Genomic DNA, 24,189 nt, shown 5'->3' with positions numbered 1-24,189 from the left:
TCTGTAGTGTGTCGTGACCATATGTCAATGAATGGAGCTACGGTGAATTTCTGAAATCGCTTCAATCATTTGTAATAGCCCTGTAGATCTCATGAGCCATTTTTGTGCCAAGTGTGAGAAATGCTGAAGAAGGAAATAAAAAGTGTGTGTGTGTGTGTGGGGGGGGGGGGGGGCAAATTAATGTATTCCAGAAGGGGTGGGCGGCATGATGTAAAAAGTTTAAGAATTCCACCATAGAAAATGATTGTATCACCATATAGCGGAGATACTGAGTCACAGACAGGCACAACAAAAAGACTTATAGAGTGAGCTTTTGGCTAACTAGAGCTTTGTTGAAAATAGACAACACACACATACATGTGCAAGCACGTTCTCTCTCTCTCTCTCTCTCTCTCTCTCTCTCTCTCTCTCTCTGACTACTGAAGCCAGACTGGCTTCAGTAGTCTTACTGTGTGTAAGTTGTGTTAGTATAAGTGTGTGTGTGTGTGTGTGTGTGTGTGTGTGTGTGTGTGTGTGTGTGTGTGTGTGTTTCCAAAGGAGCCCTAGTTCGCCAAAAGCTCACTCTCGTAACAGTCTTTTTATTGTGCCTAGTGCCTATGTGCAACTCAGTATCTCCACTATATGGTGTGTAGCAACTATCCTTTCCATAGTATTGCTACATTCCATCCTGAATTTTCCATAGAAAATGATTGGGACAGTAGGTGAACTCTATCAATCAAGAGACCCTCAGTTTGGTAGTTGTACAGGATGTAATTACATAGTGTATGCAGTTGGAAATGACATACTTGAGAAAACTAGTGAATTATCTTCCTTTCTGAATTTAGACTAGATAGATACTCAGGTCCCCAGGCTGAAAAACCCGCGTGTAGTGAGGACAAGGGTGGAGAAAGATTAAGGGGAATGTTTCAGATAGAGTAGGGGTTCAGGGATAGTACATTGGTAAACTCTCCACCAGATTCAGTCCAGAGATGACTTGGGAAGAGTTAAGAAAAAGAAGTGTTAAGAAAAAGATAATTGCAAGGTGCAACTAAGATTTAGGGGAAAATGGGAACGAGGGGAGGGAGGAGAACAAAGATTTAAAAAGGAGTCAACATATGATCATAATAAATAAAAAGTATGTATAAAACATAATGAAATCAGAGTTCAGGGAAATTAGTATGAAGTGGAAGGATCTAAATAGTTTGTGCGGAGTGACAGGAACTTGGAGCTTGGAGTCATGCTGTAGAAAATGTTTAGTAACTGCATACTAAGTGTTCCCAAGGCAAACAGTTCTTTGCCTGTTCATGTACTCAGCCAGTTTAGTGACTGTTGCTCCTATACATTGAAGAAATTCTGGAAGTTAAATATTATGTTTTCCTATTGTTTTATGTTACTTTTGAAACTGTCGTAGCTTTTGGTTTTTTGTGAATAGTAAATTCATAAATTTATTTTTCTTCGTGTTGCTTGTGATTTCTCTTTTAATTTTTCCTCATGTGTTTGCTCGTTTAGTCTTCTGTCATCTCCATTTTTATTAACACTCTTAAATTTTTTTGATGCCATCATTTATGTATGTATTCCTTGTTTATAGTTGGAAACATTGTTTTCTGAAATAGCAGTATTTACACATAACACACAGACAGGTATAATATGAAATTTAATCTCAATGAAATAAGTCCTCTGTTGACATAAACTTTCCAAGAAATGAGTTGTTCTTGTGGCCTTCATTGTGAAGATAGATTTGATGTAGCTTTCAATGCTAATCTATCTTTATGATCCTTTTCAAGATAGATTTGATGTAGCTTTCAATGCTAATCTATCTTTATGATCCTTTTCATCTCAGCATAATTACTGCAGCCAACATTTTTTGAACCTGCTTGTAGTACACACACCTTGCTCTCTGCAATTTTTTATCGGCACACTTCACTCCATTATGGAACCAACAATTCCTTGATGCCCCAGTATGTGTCCTATCAGCTGCTGTTCCCTTATTTGTCAATGGCCTTCCAAATTTGGTAACACCGATTCCTGTCCGATCACAGAAGTTAAGCAACATTAGGCTCAGCTAGTACTTGGATGAGTGACAGTCCGGGGATATGGCAGTTCCCATTGGTTTTAAGGACACACAAGTCACAGAATTAGCATACAATTGAAAGACTTGCACCAGGCCATGGTTCCACAGGACAGTTATTTATTTATCCCTTCTTTCAGTGAAGTTGTCCTTTAAATTTATTTTCTCCACAATTTGATTCAATGCCTGTTCATTGGTTACCTGGTCTTCAGAATTCTTGTGTAGTGCCCCATATCAAACACTTGTCCTATTGAGATACCTCCAGAAAAACTCATTTATTTATATTCTCTCTCACGTTTTCTTGACACAGTTGATTCATAGTGTGTTTCCTAGTGTTCTGAAAAGTTGTTTGCATGCTTTACACAGTATTTTGATGACTGACCCAACTTTATTCTTCAGGTGCTGTGGGTTGTGCTGTTACATGTACTTGCTACCTTGATTTTAACCAGGCCATGAACTGTTGTTGACCTCACGCCAATGTTTATAGCTGAGTTTGATTCTCAACATCCACTATGCCCTTTGATGATCTTCTTGTCTTCTAGAGCTTGTACTGATGTTCCATGAAACACAGATTCTCGCAGCATTTTCTAGCTCTGTTGGAGGTGTTGGCTAGCAATAATTTAATGAATTGAATACCAAATACCATGCATTATTTAAATTGAAATCTTGGTGCCTGTTTATTAGATTTTCTGAAATTTTTATTTTTATAGACACTGTAATAGTGCTGTCCCAGAAACTTCACATTTGCTCAGTGATAATGGTCAGCATTACTACTCTAATTAATGGGGACAGTGGTTTCAATTTAAGTAACACTTGGGGGGTCTGACACTTAATTTATTAAAATCCCACCAGTCATCAAACCCATCAGAATTGGGAAACGCTGAGAGAATTTGCATTTCATGGAATATCAGCGTAAGCTCTGAAAAACAAAAGAGCACCAAAGGGCATAGTGGAAGTCAGGAATTGAACTTGGCTATAAGTCGCAGCTTGAGGCCAACAATAGGTTATATTTGATTGGAGTCCAAGCAGGGAGTGTACATAACAGAAAAACTTGCAGTACCTAAAGAAGATGCTCCGGTTGGTTTTCAAAATATTGTGCAGAAAATGGAAACAATAGCTCGGCAGAACACCAAAAGCACACTATTATGTTTTCTTACAGTTTATTTCTCCTTTCTTTTCAGGAAGTTTTTTGTGGTATTTCCAGTTTGATTTTATATTCTCCTACTTATGCCATTGTCAGTTATTTTGCTACCCAAATAGCAAAATGTGTATATTAGAATAATTGGATTGATAAAAAATCTACTCAACAAGTGGTGGCAGGAGAACACATAAATAAAATGTGTTATAGTTTACTAGCTTTGGAGCCAGTGGCTCCTTCTGGTGGAAAGGTTGAAGGAGAAGGAAGAAGGGTGAAGGAATGATGACATTTAGGAAAATTTGATAGTTTTCTGAAAACTCTGTCCCTTTTCTTAAATCTCACCAGTCCTTTTCCTTCGTGCCACTTCCTTCCCCTTCAACCATTCTGACAAATGAAGGAGCCACTGGCTTCAAACCTAGAAAACTGTAATACATTTTATTTGTGTGTTCTCCTACTGCCGCTTGGTGAGTAGATTGTGTATCTATCTAATTACTTACATTTTCAAAAATTGATTACCTTCATTAAAACATATAAACTACTACCAGAATATTGTTTCCTTACCTGAGTCATTAACATCACTTAATTTAATCTGTTTACTCTGCATTACTTTGTTTACCTGTTTTGAATTTTGTCTGATAATGTGAAACCATTTGGTGACTGTTTTCCAGTGGCGTAATCTTCCAGCCCAGGAGAAGCAGGTGTGGGAAGAAAGAGCTGCAAAAGTTAATGAAGAAACTGCAGCAAAGTTAGAAAGTGAAAATTGCCCTTCACCAACTCCAGCAGGAACAGGAAACAGTGGAAATGCAGGACCAGATACTATCTATGAATGCTTGTGGGATAACTGTGACTGGCAGTTTGAGGATCAGACAGACTGTATTGACCATTGTGTTAATGAGAGTTCAGGTCATGTGCAGGCCCATTTTGCTTCTGCACCACAAGGTAGATTTATTATCATGTTTGTTAGTAATAACATTCTTCTCTCAGTTGTTCCAGTTATAATGTGGGAGTAAATGTACTGCTGACAACTTATAACTGTATATGAAGGGAGGGATGGGGAATCTGTTACCAAGTGCCATGGCATGAATAGATGCAAAGTAAGAACTCAAGTATCTTATGTCGTTGCTCCAGTTTATGTTGGAATTCACTTAGAGGAGTGCCATTTGTACTGGGGTTCTTTCTAGATGACGCAAATCCCCTGCCGCATGTTCAAAAGCTTCACTGATGTAATAGGTCTTCTGACCATTTAATCCTGCCACACAAATCTACAACAGGATCCAAATGAGTGGGTTACACTTTTTTGTTAACAGACCCCTTTACAAAATGTAATGAGGCCAAGAAGCCTGACAATTTTGGTGGCCTTGGCACGGATAAAAAAGAGAGAAAAGTTTCCTGCTGGGAAAGTTACATAACTAAATTTTTCCAGCATATGTTGGTGAATGCTGTAGGTTCTGATAGTGTAGTGGTGTATACATCTAATCTACACTTCAATCATTCAGTGCATCATTGTATTTTCAGTTGTTAGTTTTACACCTTCCATTATTTATATTTCACCCAGGACTTTATTTTAGCACATTTATAAGTCACTGCAAGTTTGATAAAGATGAATTGTCCAGTCAAAGCATCATCACACTTAACCTTATTTATTTGTGGCATGTAGGACTAAAATTGCAAGTTATGTTTTTCTCTCCACATGTGTGTTACATTTTCTTAAGAATTTCAACTAAATTATTATGTTGTCAGGAAGCTTATAAAAATCTTGCTATAGTTCATTGTTTCAATAAGGCAAATTCTAGTGAAAGCCCCTCAGTAGTCAGTTTACTTGATGAAACTTGAAACACTCATTTTGCTGGCAATTACGTGTAGTCCTATCACCACCTTCACAATTCTGTGACAGATAACAATTGAGATGTTTAAATTTTCCCATCTATGCATTGCAAATGTTTTGTGTGAAATGCCCAGTCGATGCGCTGTTGTTTTCACGTCAATTCTACCAACATTGAGAGTTGTTTAGTTCTCGGGGTTTTATAAAATTCCTGGATTCATGTCTCGTCGCTGTGCAGCCTGTGAAAAGGATTGCAAAAGACTCCCAAATAAATTCCAAAGTACACTGCAGTTTTAATACCAATATATTTCCAGGACTCTGGTGTCCGAGCCTGGTGAACTGTACCGGTTACATCACATGTACCCAAAGTTGACATCAAACGACACAGAGTTCACAACAGTCGACAAATGAGTGAGCCTACAATACATTTGCTCGCAACCCTGGCCAAAAAACGAGTGCCCCAAGGCACCTGCGTGACCTCTATTAGACTTCTGTTAACAATTACCTACAATGAAAATTACAATTTTATGTAAAATCACAATTAAAAGTTAAACCGAATATGAGCTGCACATTGCTAAAAATTTACCGTCTCGGTGCTGAACAAGGTGAACCTATTTTCAACTTAGTTACGAGTTAATATAACATTTTCTGACTAATTATGTTACAGGTAACAATTACATTTCTAAATTTGTTTATAACAAATCAACTAGTGCCTGAATTTTAGTGCTAACATATATCGGAGATTCAATTAACGTGCTTTATTTATATGTTCTCTTTAATGTGCTGTAGTAATTTTATAATGATAGGTTTACTGGTACATCCTGACCATGTGCTACAGTTCTTTCGATTAGTTACAGTATTAATTTCACATTTACATTGTGTTTCTCACATAAGAACAATGATAATGAGCAAAGCATCGTTTTTGAATTATATGTATACAGAAATAGTGGTTATTTTTGTATGTAATTTGGAAACAGGTCATTTTACAATTGGACAATTAGGACTGGTGTTTATCTTTAATGCTCTCCGAGGGGTTCTGATAGGTAGCAATGAGATACAGTAATATTTCACAATCCAATGCATTCACTGACTCACTCTCATAGTTAGTACAACAGTTCAGCCTTTTGTAACTTTCTGAATCACACAAATATTACTGTTAAAGGTTAGTCTGGATTTTAACGTATTTGTTTTACTTTTATATTTTCATGTCTTATTTGCAGATACCGAATATCAGTGTCAGTGGCGAGGTTGTGTGAGATTAAGGAAAGGAATGCCTCCGTTTCCAAGTGTTTTGCGCTTGGCAAGGCATGTGAAAGAGATTCACTTGCTCAAAGGAAATGGCCGCACTGTTCCTCTTCAAGAACGTAGCAAGTATGTATTGATATGCCATTATATTGTTCATTTATATCTTACATTGCTGTTATAGTTTGTTTTCACTGGAAGCGAATATTGTTGGAGCAGTTACGTGTGGGAACTAAAATTTAAGACAATTTAAAGGATTCTAATTCTCCATGTTTGTACTTTCTATGAGGAATAGATCATTCGCTTTTGCAAAGCATTTAAATGCTGTTTAAGGTAGGTGAAGGTTGATAAGGACTCAGTTTCTTTTTTATTTTCTTCTTTACAAATGAAGTTGCAGTTTGTGATTTGCATCTATAATATACAGAATGTGGTCAAAAAATATACTAGTGTACCATTTGACAAGAAACTATGAATAACATCCAACTCAGTAGTAGCTGAGCCTCCGTTCTTTCTGTGATTCCCAATGGCTGTTACAGGAACTTTATGTTTTCGAGGACATCTGCACCACCGCAAACAGCTACCACTGCTGACACTACTGGTTGGTCATGCTATTGGTCTCTGTAATTTGTTGTGTAGCTGTGTTAAACCTTTTGCTTGAAATAACATTGTGTGGAACTATGGCTGCAAAGAATGTGCACCATCATATTCACCTGCATATAAATGAGTCCATTGCTTGCTTATCCTAATGCATATGTGTAGGGGATGTCATTGAAATGCAACTGTTACCCGCTTTCAGCATCCAAGTTTCATGCAAGTGCACAACTTTTATTTCTGTTTAGTGTAAAGCGAATGCCATTATCTTTTCTTTTGTTTGAAAATTTCACAAGATTTGAGTAAACTTGTTCTGTTAAGTGACAATTTGAAACTTTGACTCCACATTTTAAATTAATTTTTGAGCATACCTTGTTTCTTTCAAATTTCATCTTTTCCCTAAAATTTGAAAAACTTATTTTAGTGAATTGTGGAAACAAAGTGTGATTGAGTCAGAGATTGAAACTTCCGGGGAGATTAAGTGTACTGGACTAGGACTTGAACCTAAGTCGTTGCCTTTTGCAGACAGTTTTTACCAAGTAAATTATATGGGCACTCCTCATAGCAAACGTCACAGCTTCAATTTGTCAGTCCCCTTTACAAATTTTACAAACTTTGCAGAAGCTCTCTGAAATACCATGCTGAAACACACAGTTGCAAGGAAATGATTTGTTCTAAATTGAGAGGCTGTTAGTTTGTGTACAGATGTTGTTTTCAGTTGTGTACTTCTGATGAAAAAAACCCATAGTTAACAAAACTTATGAAAATCAATTACAGTTACACATTTGCGTGTTATGACAAACTGGGAGTCCATAACAGTTTTGCCTTTCCTTATTACGGGGAATTACATTAACATGTGTTTTAATGTTTTCAAAGCATGAATATGCAATTTAAATTGTATACAAAGCAGTAGGTGACAGTAATTTTCCAGTTCTATTGTAATATTCCATTTCTGCGAACCTTTCAATTGGAAAATGTTTTGCAGTGCCGATGCTAAAGAGCAAAACATTGCATGTGTAATTGTGTACATTATTAGGATAGGAGGCAAGAAGATGAGCCCAACTTTGATTGAATGCAGCTGTCAAGGTAGCATTCTTTGGTCTGCTAAATGAGTAGATACAAGGGCATTTTTAAGGCAGTTTTCCAGATCGATTTGCTGCGTGGTTCTCCATTTCTGTACCATATATGCTAAATAATTACAGTAAGAATGTGAGAACATATGCTACCGTATTTACTCGAATCTAAGCCACACTTTTTTTCTGGTTTTAGTAATTAAAAAAAAAAACCGCCTGCGGCTTAGAATCAAGTGCAAAGGAAGCGGTAGGTAACTTCTGCTATCGAATATATGTAGCGCTACACAGGCATGCTTTGCAGGCACAAAGATAAATACTGGTGCCAAAACCTCTGTGTCAGTAAAAAAAAAAGTAGAAGACAATTTTTTTTCTCCACCCCGACTTTCGACCACTGCATTTTCATACATTATCCAATGAAGTAAATAGAAATTTCGTATTGTTCATCTTCGAATGTAGCAGCCTTTAAAAAATTCGTAGCAACAAAAATAAATTTCTTAACACAAAAATACCAACAATGCACAAGACTAGTATTGTTGCATGAGTTGATACGCTGGGGATCATTAAGATTTCACGTAACGCACCTATTGCTTTGTGGAATTTTGTGAAGTGTTTGTTGGTGTTAGTGAACCATAATGAAGCACTTTCATTATAGTGCCAAATTCAAGAGGGGAGCTACTTATTTTGCGGGAGAAAGTTCTAATCGTGCTGCAGGTCTGCGATACGGGATTGATGAAAGCAGCGTCAGGCAATGGCGACTGCAGAGAGACAAATTATTTGAATGTTCAAGTAGCAGGAAAGTATTTAGTGAGCCAAAGTGTGGCCGATATCATGCATTAGAAGTAATTTTAAATGAATTTGTTAAGGAACTGCGTCAGAAATTCCTGGCTGTGAATGCCGAAATTTCAAAAATGAAGGCACATGAAATTGCTAGAAAGAAAAAAATAGAAAATTTTAAGGCTAGTCACAGTTGGATTGATCTGTTTATGAAGCACTGGGGTTTTTAACTTCGGAGGTGAACTTCAGTTGCACAGAAGCTGCCGAAAAATTATAAAGAAAAACTTGTCGAATTTTAGTGCTTCACAATTGGGCGGTGCACAGAAAAGCAATACATTCTTGGTCAGATTGGAAATGCAGACCAAACTCCCGTATATTTTGACATGCCATCAAATTGTACGGTTGATGCCAAAGGTAAGAAAGACGTGTTCCTACATCGGGGTAAAAAAACAGCGGATGTCCAAGACTTTACTGAAATCGGAAATGTTTCCAAAAACTGTAATTGTACGAGCAAACGAAACTGGGTGGTTTTCGGAGGACATGGTGCTGGAATGGATTAGGCTTGTGTGGAATTGTCGTCCTAGCGCAACGCTTGGCTGACGCAGTCTGTTGGTGTTAGATGCATACGCAGGCCATACAACACCTGCAGCTAAACGAAAATTAGAGGAAAGCAGAATGGACTTGGCAGCAATTCCTGGTGGGATGACGTCAATTCTGCAACCACTTGACGTCTGTTTGGATAAACCAATTAAGGACAAGCTTAAACGCATGTACATAGACTGGCTCGAAAAGCGACAGACAACTGACACCAACAGGACATGTAAAACGCACAAGTTTGTCGCAAGTGTGCCAGTGGATTTATGATGCATGGAAGTGTGTTCAAAATCAGACTGTGCAACAGGCATTTAAAAAATGTTCGATATCCAATGCACTAGATGGTACGGAGGACGATCCTCTGTATGAAGAAATGAGCAACGAAGAATCGAATGATAGTGATTCAGAATCATGACTGATATTTTAAACATTTTGTATAAGATGTATTACAAACCTAATAAAATTTTGTTTTAAATGTCAGCATTTAATTTCTAAGTTATTTTCATTCTTATTTTATGTGTTGCTACTCTGCATCGCACAGGATAGAAAAGCATGGAGAGCTGCATCAAACCAGTCTACGGACTGAAGCTAACAACAACACACTCTGCATTTGAAGTCATCACTAAAAATCTACTACGAAAATCCGACTGGCAAAACTGTTTGGGATGTATGTCATACACAGTTTATTATTTGGTTCTTGTTGATCATTATCAAAGAAAGCAGTAGTGTAATTAACAACAAATAGCAGTCTCTTGCCATTGTTTCGCTAATGAGACAATTCCTCTCTCTCTTTCTCTCTTTTAAATTGTAAGCGGCGGTAGCGCGCACGAAAGCAAGCCATGCCGCGAGCAGCGATAGGTTGTAAAAACCCATTATCAGAATGCGATAAACAATGCATGACACAGTACAATAATGCATTTTCAGTTTAGAGTGACATAAACACCTATAACAAAGAGTACGGCACTTATCAGATCAAAGCAAAATAAGCAATCGATTCAAACCAGACGAAGCACATGAAAAGGGAAGGGAACCCATATAAATATGGATGGAGTGCCTGACACTAACAATGGCTACCTGGTAAACCTTAACTGCTAAGCTTACGACTTGAACCAATCTACTGTAGCTGTATCTCCAGCCATTCGACCTAAATTGTGTCTCATGTTACAATGGACCAACTTTGTTTCTATTTGGAGGTGCGGTCCAAAACTTTTTTGTCCCCTTAAATTTGAATCTCAAATTTCAGGTGCAGCTTAAATTCAGGAAAATTTTTTTTTTCCCATGATTTCGGGTCTCATTTTTCAGGTGCAGCTTAGATTCGAGTAAATACGGTAGCTGCATCATTAAGTAATACAAATATGTATCGATTTTTGCATATTGTAGTGAGGTTGAGAAGCATATGCTGGTGGTAACAAAAAGTCGCTCATTATGCTCAAATACTGACAACAAGTGAGTTTACATTAATAAATAAAATACACTTCCAAGTCCTTGATTTTTTGTAATCATCCAGACTTGAGGAATGTTTTCTAGAAGCTGAAGACTGAGATGAAGAGAACAAAGGAGATAATTGATTATGAGTGTCACACTCTTCAAACACAGCACTATTTTAACCATTTCTAATCCCGTTTTTCTACTCACCAAATTCTTCCCAACTCATATTTATTTTACACTAATGAAATGTTGGGCATCATCTGACATCGAAGCTGTAGTGAAAAATCGCAATGTTGGGCATAGTCTGACATTGGATCCAGAAGGGTTAACACTGTCAGGCTGGTCCGCCGCTCGTGGTCTCGCGGTAGCGTTCTCGCTTCCCGAGCACGGGGTCCCGGGTTCGATTCCCGGCGGGGTCAGGGATTTTCACCTGGCTCGAGTTGACTGGGTGTTTGTGTTGTCCTCATCATTTCATCATCATCCAGGAAAGTGGCGAAATTGGACTGAGCAAAGATTGGGTAATTGTACGGGCGCTGATAACCACGCAGTTGAACGCCCCACAAACCAAGCATCATCATCATCACTGTCAGGCTGGAGACCTGATAGTTTTTCATCAGTAGTACACATGGGGTGATAGTTTTTCATCAGTAGTACACATGGGCTAAGGTCTACAGTCACACAAAGGAAACAATGCTTGTTAAAAGCTCTTAAGGGTGTCGGGGAGAGGGAGGGAGGGGGCGGCAGTGTGTGTGTGTGTGTGTGTGTGTGTGTGTGTGTGTGTGTGTGTGTGTGTGTGTGCGTGTGTGTGCGTGTTTGTTTCAGGAGAAGGAGTAACGTGAAGATCACAGACTCATCAATCTAATGAGCCATGCCTTGAAAGTAGTTCTGAAAGTCATCCATCAGACATTGTTTGAAAAAGTGAGAAATTATTTGGTGAGACACAGCCGTGAGTTTAGGAAAGGCTAAGGTACAAGAGAAGCAAGTGTTGGATTAAACGTTCTATTGCAAAACCAGTATGATTAGAATAAAAATATAGGCCTTTGTTCTCTTCTTATTGTTGTGGCTTCACAACCCTATGTGGGTCTTTGCCTTCTTAACAATTTCCTTCCATTCTGCCCTCTCATTTTCTTTCCTTCCCATACTCTGATTCCTAGGGCTACGGTGTTTTGTTCCAATCGTCCCACCATTGCTTACATTGTCTTCCTTTTAATTTTCTTCCTATTGGTTTCCATTGGAAAACCTCCTTCCAGTTCTTGTGTCCTCCATTCTTAGGAAGTGTCCCAGCCAGGCTATTCTTTTAATTAGCCTCACAATGTCTGATCCTTGTATGAGATGATGAAACTCATAATTGGTCCTGGTCCTCCAGGTACCATCATTATTTCGGATTCCTCCATAAATTTTGTATGGTATTCTTCGTTCAAATACTCAGTGTTGGTTAGCATCCATACTTCACATCTATATGTAACCATTAGCCTAATCATAACCTCATATATAGTCTTTTTGAGCTGTCTGTTTACCATCCTAGATGTAATTAGCTTTTTACATGTAGGATAACACCTATTACCACTCAAGATGTGGGCTTTTATTTCAATGGACATGGACTTTATGTTATTAATATTAGCCCCTAGGTATTAAAAATGCTGAAAATGAGAACCTGCTGCTGACCAGTTATTCAGGTTATTGTCAATGTTCTGTGGAATTTCATGTATTTAGTTTTGTATTCATTAATTTCCAGTCCCCTAAGCTGTACAACTATTTTCAGTTCTGCCACTACTTTCTCCAATGACACCCATTGTCTACAAATAACTGCAGTGTTATTAGCATATGCACTCAGCTGTGTGCTTGTTATACCTATGTGTTCAAATATTTGCAGTTTTTGTATAACTGATTCTGAGGCCAAATTGAAAAGCATTTTGGAAAGAGCATCAGCTTGTCTAACTCCTTTATTGATATGGCAACAGTTGGTTAATTTTCCATCCACCAAAATATATTTGGGTGGTATGACAAGCTGATTTATATCTTCTAACATTTCCTATTTAGACTGTCAAAAGACACAATCCTGAAAGAAATCAAAGAAGAAGAAAATGAAGATCTAAACACATTTGTTTTTGCTGATGACATCGTGATTTGGGGAGAGACGGAAATGGAGGTTCAGAGACGACTAGATTACTAGAACACAAAATTTAAAAAATTCAAGCTAACTGTGAGTAGGAACAAGACAGTGGCAATGAAGATGAGCAGGACACCCAAACCATGTCACATCACACTGGAGGGGGAGAAGGTTGAATGTGTGAAAAGCTTCAATTATCTTGGTAGCATCATATGCAATGGAAGTTCCAAACTAGAAGTCTTATACAGAATAACAAAAGGATATAGCTTCTTCCACCAAGTGCGAAATTTAATCTGGGACGAGGAAGTCCCTGAAAGAGCCAAACAGACCATGTATAAAACTTATCTCCTGCCAGTCATGATGTATAGTCTAGAGGCCAGTGTTATAAATAAAAGAGAAGAGAGTCAAATGCACGTGAAATGAAGTTCCTTAGGTCCGCTCTACAGAAAACTAGGAGAGACAGAGTCATAAATGATTATGTAAGGCGAGACCTGCAGGTGACATTGACTACAGAGGAGAGGATGAGTGCTTTGAGAGTGAAGTGAAGTGGTTCGGTCATGTGAAGCGAATGCATCTGACTCTAACTCCACGTCAGTATTTGGAGATGGAGGTACCAGGAAGAAGACTGACTGGGCGCCCAAGAAAGAGATGGACAGGCCAGGTTAAGGAAGATCTCAAGAGGAGAGGAGTAACATTGAATGCAGCAGAGAGGGAAAAGCTATACCAGGACAGAAACTAATAGAGGCATATTGGTAACAAAGTTCCTACCCAGCTCGCTGGAAGGAATTCCTGATGATGGTGATGACTATCAAAGATCTGCTTGAAATGCTTGTAGATATTGTTGAGTTTCATATTATATTCATATGCTATTTCCTGTATTTGCCTCAGTACTAATATTTACTCCAAGGTTGATCTGTTATGCCTAAAGCCACATGTATAACTTCCACCTATGGGACTAATCTATTGTAGAGGATTCCAGATAAAACCTTACATGCAACATTCAACAGAGTGATCTTATTTATGTAAAAGTAGGCTCTTCCATTTTTGGCTTTACTGTATGGTATATCCATTGCTCCCTATCAGTGCAATCACCCCCAAGTATTTCTATAAAATATTCCCTCCATATGCTCATGACTTTCCTCTTTTGTCAGCATGTTTCCGTCCTTATCCTTGCAGCCTATTATTTTACTTGTGTCCTTCTCTTAACTACTTATAAAACTCTCTACTCTCATTCCTATTATAATGCTATTCAATGCCTTTTATCTTTCTTTTTAAGGCTTCTCTTTTCTTTCTTCTGCATACCCTTGTTGGTCTATCCACTTTTTAATTATACAGTCTGGTTAATTCATGTATTTCGTTGAAGACATTTTAGTCCTGCTTCTTCTGTTGAACCAGCTGTCTACATTCATCATCATACCACTCCTCATTTCTGGGTCTTCTGGATTCTCAAATTACATCCTTTGCTACAGTTATGATGGTATTCTTAATACCTTCCCATTCATTATCTATGTCATTACTGTGCTCCACTAGCTGTAGTTCCTGCTTCAATTTATTCTGATATTCAAAAGCTCTTTATCTCTATCTTCCATTATGTGTATATTGCATTTCACAATTCCCATAGTTTTCCATTCATATGCCATAGTAGTCCTTTGCCTCACTTTTGCAGCTACAGGGTTGTCACAGTCTGCCTTTGCTCCCCGAAACGTGTGTACATTTTCAGTGTTGCTGGCCCATCTTTTGGATACCAGTGTATGGTCAATTTCATTGTATCATTCATTCCTGGAATTTTTGAGGTCCCTTTGTGAATATTTTTCTTGGAGAATGTGCTTACAGATTTAAAATCATTGGCAGGTACAAACTGGGCAACACTCAGCCCATTAGTATCTGTTTCCCCCCATGCAAGCTTCCATTAGCATAAAGGGTGTGTAAAGGTTTTTCTTTTTTGAGATTTGCATTATAATCCCAGAGGATTATACTTGAATCATGTGTAAGTATTCTTTCACATACTTCATGCAGTTGATTGTGAAAGCTATTCACAAGATCATCATCTGATGCTTCTGTTGGAGTGTACATGTTTAAAAAAGTTGTCTTTTGGAATCTTCCAGTTATTCTGAGGGTGCATGTTTTGTCATTATATGGCATAAAGGCAGGGATAGATATGCACATATTTTTGCTACAATGAACCCAACATTAAGAGCTCTTTGTTTGTCACCTTTCCCAGAGTAATGTAATGTAAAATTTTGCTTTCGCGTATCTCCTTTAGCGTTCATCTGATTTCGTGGAGGGCAGCTAATTACAATCCATAATTCAATGATTCTTCAGCTACACTTTTCATTGCTCCTGGTTACAGCGGGGTACACACATTCCATGTTCCAATTTTAAGAGTCCTATTCATATCCTTGTTCCTTAGCTTATTTCATCTTCAGAGAACTATTTCTCCTGCTCTTATCTGCACAGACCATTTCCCACCGGGGTTAGACACCCAATCTTTCACAAGGTTGCTCAGGTTCCCAGAGTTTGCCAACTTGGAGATAAGAGAAGGGACTGAGTAGCGGAGTCTATGTGACTTTATCTTGCCTAAAGTCATGTTTCACACATCACTACCCATTTCAACCAAAGCCCTTTTTTTAATTGACTATGAAAAAGTCTGTGTTAGAGAACATCATCGTAAATATATGGAAATTTTGAAAAGAGTGGATGTGTCTCAAAAAGACATCTGCTTTATAGAGAATTTATATTTGAACCAGAAATCACAAGTTAAGTTTGACAATGAGCTCACCAACTTGGTTAACGTCTGTAGAGACCTCTGACGAGGGTGCAAGCTGTTATTCTATTTTTACGTGGACAGTATTTTTCAGGAAGCACTTGGTTATTTAGAAAAAGGCATAAACATTAACAGAGTCATCACCAACAACATTCGAAGTACTGACGATACAGTATTGATTGCTGATATATGGTCTTCAACAAACTCTCAACCCCTCGGGTCAAGAGATGAGTAGGTGTATAACTTTGGACGGGTGAGCCAGTGACATTTTCAGTGTGTCGGAGGCCGAGCTCCAAGAGCTGGTGTCTGTCTGTCTTGCACCTGAAGGTGTGAGAGAAACAGCAGTGTCTGACATACCATTTTATCGACATGTTTGTTACAGTGAGTATTTTCTCTTGTGGTGTGCAGGAAACAGGCTCGGTGAAGGTGGGCTGCTCACCGAGGCGTCAGTGAGAAATGCTGGACACAACACCCAAACAGCGTACACAGTTTGCAGCCGTTAAGCACCCTGCCTGACGGCGAAGCAGTGCAAGGGTGGCAGTGGGACCCCATGAGGTGGCCCACTGATGTGCTGCAGTTAACTCGAAGCCTCAGCTTGCTTGAAGAGGGATATGCACTGAGACCTGTACCCACAGCATCTTTTAGATGGCTGTTTTGAAAGAGGATGCCCAGGGCTTTTTCAGCACACACAATGCACAGACAGGAAGACTGCACATACAGTCTGAGAGGTGATACTCGGGTGCCCACCCAGCAAGTAGATGATGACAACTTGGAGTAGATCGGGCTAGGACCTTCACCAGAGAAAGGCCTCTTAGGTCTGAATCTTCTACCACAGAGCCTTTTCCAGAAAAGAAAAGAAAAAACACACACACACACACACAAAACACAGGTGCGCATACGAAAAAACCACACCTCTTATCCACGTGACCGCTATCTCTGTCGTCACTGACCCGAGCGGCCACAGGTAGCTGTTATGTGTGGTTGAGGTGTCCGTGCTTGCTTCTCTCTCTCTCTCTCTCTCTCTCTCTCTCTCTCTCTCTCTCTCTCTCTCTGTGTGTGTGTGTGTGTGTGTGTGTGTGTGTGTGTGTGTGTGTGTGTGTGTGTGTGTGTGTTTTCCTGGTCTGAAGAATGCTATGGCCAAAAGCTCAGTGTATAATAGTCTTTTTTCATTGTGACTGGCTGCAACTCAACATGTCATCTTTGCAGTGAGTAACAGTTTTTTCTTTTTCATAATATTGTTGGTATTCCAACTTGGACATTCCATTGTTTGAAAATATGAGATATGTTCAAAAAATTCTGGAAAATTCGTAATTTTGTGCCAATGGTATGGTGTGTTCGACCAAAATTTGGTTGGCATCCCTGCATCAACCTGCGTTTAATGTGTGGCTGCTGGTAGTTTCCTTCTTGTATGTCTGTTACTTGTTGCCCAGAGCTGTTGTATTGAGTAGAACATTGTGTGGCACATTTTGTGAAATTCAAGATGGCAGAGTTAGAGGAGCTATGTATCTGCATTAAATTTTGTGTGAAGTTCAAAAAATCCTATACAGAGGCACAATAAATGATGATGCAAGAAGCATATGGTGACGAGTGTTTAAGCCGTACTCGGTGTTACAAATTGTTCATATGCTTTAAAATCGGCCGGATGGAAGTTAAAGATGACCCTCATGCAGTGTGCCCTTTGGCGTATACCGACAGTGCTCATGTCAGGAACAGCAACAACATTGTGTGTTCCAATCAAAGACTGACTGTTCGAGAGATTGCAGAAGAATGTAACATTTCAGTTGGATCATGTCTTGAAAACAGCATCTTGGAATGCATTGTATGGCGCCAAGTTCATCCCACGGCCCATGAATCAAGACCAGAAAGACCTTTACCTTGCGATCTGTGAAGAGCTTTTGGATTGTGCAAATGAGAACGAGATGTTCCTTAAGAGATTCATAACTGGTGATGAGATGTGGTTCTATGGTCATGATGTTGAGACCAAGGTCTGACCTTTACAATAGGTCGGGAAAGGTTCTCCAAGACAATAGAAAGCTGCAGAATGAGATTTTCACTCTGCAGTGGAGTGTGCACTGATATGAAACTTCCTGGCAGATTAAAACTGTGTGCCGGACCGAGACTTGAACTCGGGACCTTTGCCTTTCGCGGGCAAGTGCTCTACCAACTGAGCTACCCAAGCATGACTCACGACCCGTCCTCACAGCTTTAATTCCGCCAGTACCTTGTCTCCTACCTTCCAAACTTGACAGAAGCTCTCCTGCATACCTTGCAGAACTAGCACTCCTGGAAGAAATCATTTGTCAAGGATACTGCAGAGACACGCTTAGCCACAGTCTGGGGGATATTTCCAGAATGAGATTTTCACTCTGCAGCGGAGTGTGCGCTGATATGAAAGCTTGTCAGGTCAGGTCAAAGGTCAAAGCCATGCCAATAGTTTTCTTTGACTTTGAAGGATTAGTTGATCATGAATTCATGCCACATGGACAAAATGTTACTGAATGGTACCATTGGGACGTTTTAAGACAATTTACAGTTCTTGCATCACGAAAATGCACCCACACATTCATCCTTGTTGGTGCGTGACTATGGCACAAAAATGACGCTGCCTCATTCTCTGTACTCTCCAGATCTGGTCCCTGCAAACTTTTTTTTAATTTCAGAAGTTGAAAACCGTATTCAAAGGACGAAGATTTGCAACGATAGACAAGATAAAAGAAATTCATGGATGGCACTTTGCTGGATACAGCAAGAGGTGTACCAAGACTGCTTCTGAAAGTGTAAATGGTATTGGGAAGGGTGCATCAATTGTGGAGGAGAGTATTTTGAAGGAGACCATGCACTGTAAATAAAAGATTAGCATAGACAACATTTGTAACTGAGAAGATGATAATTTGATCTGATTTTCATGGAACATATGCACTGTGCCAGGATAACCACACACCGCTCGTTTTGATCACTCTCCGCCTGCTGTACATCCACTCCAAAGCCTGTAGTATTTTTGTCCATATTCTGACAGTTTCTCACTAGATGGTAGCACTAGACAGATACGGAATACAAATGCCAAATGCCTAGAATAGTGTATTACTGTAATGGGACATGTTCTGGAAGTCAAGTTCAGAATGTTGTTAATAAAAATGTGGGGCCAGACAATTGACTAGCCTACAGATGAGTTAATTTGAAGTCTAATAAACTGAGAAACCTTGTATAAATTGAGTTTCTAAATAAAATATTGGTCTAGATGTATTTGAAATGATAGCAAATTTTTTTCATTTGTGTTACGTTAATTTATGTGATCTCGGCACACTTTCCAATAGCTTACAAGCTGATATGTGACATTAGTGTGTTGGTTTTGTACATCTAAAAATATGGCAATTGAAAAAATTAATTACATGAGAAATGTAAATTAAATGCAACTATGCTACATAGTCACATGAACCTCTGTCTGTTTTACATTATCCACAACAATTGCAGAAGTGTTTTGTTGGCAGTCATGAAATTAGTAGCTGAAACTTGTACAAGCATTATCGGTTTCCAAGTAATGAAGGATTATTGCTGAGAGAAGTGAACATTATTGCTAAGCCACTTTACAACTGATGAAAAATAATAATAGATACACTGTATTAGATAGGATTGTATATACATATAGAAGCTGTTAAATGTGCACGAGTAAATGTAAGCATATCATCGTAGAATCAGACACCTGTAGTGCGATAGGTCTACATTTCTTAAAGTATGTAGAAATTTGAGGGAGGGACACTCTTCTGCTAAGTACAGTGAAAATAGCACCTGGGATGTAAGCTGGTGCTATTGACACTTCAGATCGAAAAAGTCACCTTGAATGTGGAGTAAGAAATTGTGTATGGAACACTCTGGAAATGTGTTGAAAGAGCTGCCACAATGTTATAGTGTTTTCAGTATTAAATACTTTTTTTTTAATTGTAACAACAGACATTGATATGACAAAACAGTCATGTTCTTTGCAGATTTTCCTTTTGTATCGACAAATTGCAAGCAGTTACTATGAGGTCTCTTAAATCTGCATAATTATGGTTTCAGCTGACATCTGTAAGGCACAGCTGAGTGGATTGAGTTAATTCCCCTGTTGACTAGAGCACATATCACTGTGTTCTCTCTAGTTTTCATGGACAGCCATTGATGGAAGTGTCTGGTTTTTTGATTCATAGTAGCTCATCATAATGATTTGTCAAGAAATTGGCTTCCATAAACTTTGCCACGAACATACTCAAAAAAAGGGAACTTGCTGTGCTACGATACTAGAGCCTGTTCCGTGCGTGGTATTTTAAGCATATTCTGCACCTATAAACTGCTATTTATTGTGGATGTTTTCTTTACTCCTTTATGGCTGATATGCACACTTAAAATTTAAATGTTACTGTAAATGCCTGGAAAACTATTCAGAGAGAATTTTATCTTTTAAATAATAGTTGCAAACACAGCAAAATCACTTTATAAAGGTAGTTACAGACTTAACTAATCTGCAGATAAAAATGTGTGGAACAATTTAATCATAAAAGTAATTGGCAAATAAACAGGTACTAGCCAAGTTGATCTTTTGTTGTCTTTTATTTTTTTCTCACAATAAAGCTGTCTGTGTTCAGTACTTTTGCAATGTGTAGATTTACATTTCGTGCTTGTGCCATCCTGCAGCATGACAACAGTTTTTCTCATTCCCTTCATGTTGCAGTGTTTCCAGATATCGTGCACAGGTGTGTCCATCTTGCATGACTTTGTGTTGTTGTCAATATTTTGAGGCTGCTTTAGTTATTAGGAAAATGTTTTTAATGACTGGTCATTGCATAGTTAATACATTTTACACATCTGTACTATTGTTTTTAATCAGAACAACACTTTCATTGTACTTAATATGCAGCTTGCATTGACCAGTGTTACAGTGTCATTAGTACCAGCAAAAAGTGACAATGTCATCAAAGGATGCATACAGCCAGCTGTAGATTGTTTGTTGGCATGGTGCATGCTTGCTTATGTGTGTGTAGTCTAGCCCCTCCTGTTGTGTTATGTGTAGGAACTTTGTGCCGTCGAGGAGGCCTGTGATGACTCCCAGCCGACCTCCAGCTCCTGTCACTCCACAAGCTCCCCTGCATGGCATCTGTGAGTAGCACACCAGTCTCACTTGTGATTTCTAATTGGGAAAGAATGATTGTTTTGTTTGATAACTTAACCATTAGTATACCTGGGTATGCCACATAACCATAATATGTTTTAATGAATTTTTGTGTAAACATTTGCATGTGTTCCCAATAAGCATTGGTAAAGTTTCATGATCACTAGTTCAATACTGCGGGGATAAAGTCAGCTTTTGATCCCATAGCATACCTTCCTGCAGTGTACCCTGAGTTGTCAGCAACTTTGAGACAGCCCATCTTTGGTAATATTTTCTTGAAGGAAACAGAACTAGACCATTGTAAAATTTTTGTGCTTTCTTAAGTGAAATAGTAAAGAAAGATTTTGTGATCAGTTTTCATATGGATAACTCAAGGCAAAGTTGGCAGAGAAATTATCTGGTTGGAAAAAAATGTGAAGTATAGCTTCTTATATCTCCAGAAGAAAGTGCGTGGTTTACCTGAAACTGCGTTTTACCACTTACAACACAGTGTATTAAAATATATATAAAATTGCGTTCTCCTATTGCATTCCTATAGTTTTCAATTTGAAGGGATAGCTTAAAACTTTTATAAGAACACAAAAATATGTGTTTTAGCCGACTTTTGAAAAAAAAAGAAAAAACAGTATTGTTCTGCAAACTCTTAAGCCGTTGTCATTAGAAAGACCCTGTTGCACCTTAACTGGTTTTGGTTTTGGAACGTTAGAGCACGGTACACATATTAAATTTATCATCTTTTGTTCTAAATATTTTTGTAGGTGGTGTTCAACAGCTTTTAGGAAGGTTAAGATTTGCATTATGAAGTTCACAACTGTACCACAATTTTTTATCAAAGACAAGAGATTTCGGTCTCATATCACACCATCTTTGGGTCTCCTGCACCAAAACAAGATAACCAAATAATAAGTGTGTACAATTGTAATACATAACAACTACATGTATAGACACTACTGTCTACCATGACATTTGAATACGAGAGAATAGTTACAAAACAGCTCAGCTATGCATTCACACAGTTGCAAAACCAGTTGTAACTTGTAGACTGTCCAGTTACTATTATTGGCTGTCTAAGAGTAACATTTATGTCCCGACAACATCATAGACGGTTGTGTGCATTCTGTTATCGTGTTTTGAACTGAATGGGCCAAGGATGTTACAGTGGAAGTCTTAAACATTTCAGATATATAATTATTACTGATTTAGTCAAACTGTCTACATATCACAGATGCCAGTAATGCTCCTAATTTGACTAATGATCACATTACTTTTAGTTCACTAACAGACCAGTTATGTTTTAAGGTCGCTAAACAATAAAAATAATCATTAAACAAATGCAATAAAGCAACACAGTAACACTGTTTGTGGACCTCCACGTCTCTCTGTAACAACTACTGCCTCTAGCATCTCTCAAATGTAGACAGTTTGACTAAATCAGTAATCCTTATATCTCTGGTATGTTTAAGACTTCCATTGTAAAGTCTCTGGCCAATTCAGCTTACAACGTGATAACTGGACACGCACAACTGTCTCTGATGTTGTCGGGACATAAATGTTTCTCTTAGGTGGCTAATAATGGTAATGGAACAGTCTATAAGTTACAATTGGTATTGCAACTATGAGAATGCACATCTGAGTTGCTTTTGTAAGTACTCCCCTGTATTAATATGTCATGGTCTACAAGTAATGTCTGTACGTTTAGTGAAGATGCATTATAACTGTACCCACTTGTTATCTAGTTTCTTCCCTTTGATGCTGGAGACCCGAAGGTGATCTAATGTTGGACAGAAATTGATTTCTGTAAGAAAAAATTGTGGAACAGCTGTGAAATTTATAGTGCAGTATTTTATCCTTTGTTAGGTTTCACAATTGTGTAATATTCTGGTGGGAAGATACTATCAAAATATTCTGATGAATAGGAAGTGAGTGAGAACAGCTTGGAAAAGTGCACAAAAGAGCATCACTAGTCGTAACTCTGCATGACATGTTTCAACAAGTTTTTGTGCTGAAATAACTTCAGTATTGAAATAGTTATCAACTTCAAAATTTAATAGTCCATTAGCCAAGACAAAGGAGATCATAGTATTAAAATTATTGCAGAACAGCTGAACACACATTCTATAAACTGTCTTCAAATTCTCACGATTGTCAGATTGTCAAAATTTTCGTGAATGTTCATAGAAATCTGCCTGACATCTTTTGGAAAAGGATTCTTGTTAATGAACGTTTTGAATTTGTGTCTTCACTTTGTGTGATGTTATTGTTTCCAATCTAAAGTATAGCATATTTGTGTTAACATAGTTTGTGGGGGAGACGCATCTGGAGTCATTACTGAAGTAATGAATGAGAGAAATCTGAGAAGAAGCATATTTGATAAGCTCCTTGACAAGAACACGAGCAGCAATAGTGTCATTCCATAGACAGTCACTGAAACTATGAAAACTCGTACATGCCACCTTCTGATTTTGGGGAGAAATAACAAATGAATATAATCTTACTTGGCTATTTTCCCATTGGAATCCGTGGACTTCAGCAATAAATCAATAATTTTCGGAACAACCCATTTGGATAATAAGCTTGTCCTTAGATCAAATTTAAGGGCTTCAAGATGATATTTGGCTATTTAATGATGGTGTGACAGATTCCAAATTTTTGTTCCTACCTCTTCAATAAATTAATCTACAGTCATTTTCTTCGTGTCCAGAATGCCCCAATCAGTACGGATCCATTGCCTATGTACAATAATTTCCTGTGGATCATGCTGTATGAAATAGCTAGCAATTGTAGATGCTATAGCTTCTGGTCCAGGAAACTGTTCTCAGTGATGTAGTGTGCTTTCTTTAAATTCCATTCTGCAAACTGCCATGCTGAAAAACTCAAGTGATTACCGCAGATTATTACACATACAAAACAGAGAACACTTTCTTTATTGCTTGATTATTTATGCACTTTTATTTTGTGTGTAAAGAATTTTATAGAGCTGAATGCAAATTATGGTATCTAATTTTGCACCCCCAGACTGTACTTAACAAGTGTTAAGCATATTAAAAAACTTCAGAATTAATTTTAGTCCTGGTGGAATATGGATGTATTTTCACAGCACTTTTGCCTTATCAATAGGATAATGAAATTTTATAGTCTTAAGAGCTTGTGGTGCTATGTTACTACATGCAAAGTTTCAGATGTATCCCACAATTAGTTTTTTTCTGTCCAACACTGCTTCACGTTATCTATATGAAAATTGTTCATGGTATCTTTTTTAAATTATTCCACGTAAGAGAGAGCAAAAGTGGGGCTAGATTGGCTAGCTTTGATTCTTTAGGTAAATATTGGCAGGGATATTATGTCGCAAAGTTGTCGAAAACTCTGGGGCACTATGAAAAACTGAGTTATGGGGGTCAAACAAATGACTATATATATAAAAAGAAAGATGATGAGACTTACCAAACAAAAGTGCTGGCAGGTC

The 24,189-nt window shown here is 38.2% G+C and overlaps 1 protein-coding gene across 10 annotated transcripts in view; it reads left to right on the top strand.

Annotated features, from left to right (window-relative positions):
• The window catches only part of LOC126095313 (protein polybromo-1), a 326,966-nt gene that overhangs the window by 293,641 nt on the left and 9,136 nt on the right, over window positions 1–24,189 (top strand). For 8 of the 10 annotated variants that reach the window (XM_049910108.1, XM_049910110.1, XM_049910111.1 and 5 more), the window contains 3 exons: window positions 3,854–4,124; window positions 6,228–6,378; window positions 20,628–20,713. In XM_049910108.1, the coding sequence (XP_049766065.1) occupies window positions 3,854–4,124; window positions 6,228–6,378; window positions 20,628–20,713 (508 nt within the window). Of the gene's footprint in view, window positions 1–3,853; window positions 4,125–6,227; window positions 6,379–6,785; window positions 6,848–20,627; window positions 20,714–24,189 lie in introns of all 10 variants that reach the window. The other 2 variants (XM_049910113.1, XR_007521952.1) reach the window with 2 other exon arrangements.

This window comes from Schistocerca cancellata, chromosome 8, assembly GCF_023864275.1.
Source record: "Schistocerca cancellata isolate TAMUIC-IGC-003103 chromosome 8, iqSchCanc2.1, whole genome shotgun sequence".
Lineage (NCBI taxonomy): Eukaryota > Metazoa > Arthropoda > Insecta > Orthoptera > Acrididae > Schistocerca > Schistocerca cancellata.
This window is presented reverse-complemented; position numbering and strand designations above follow the sequence as displayed.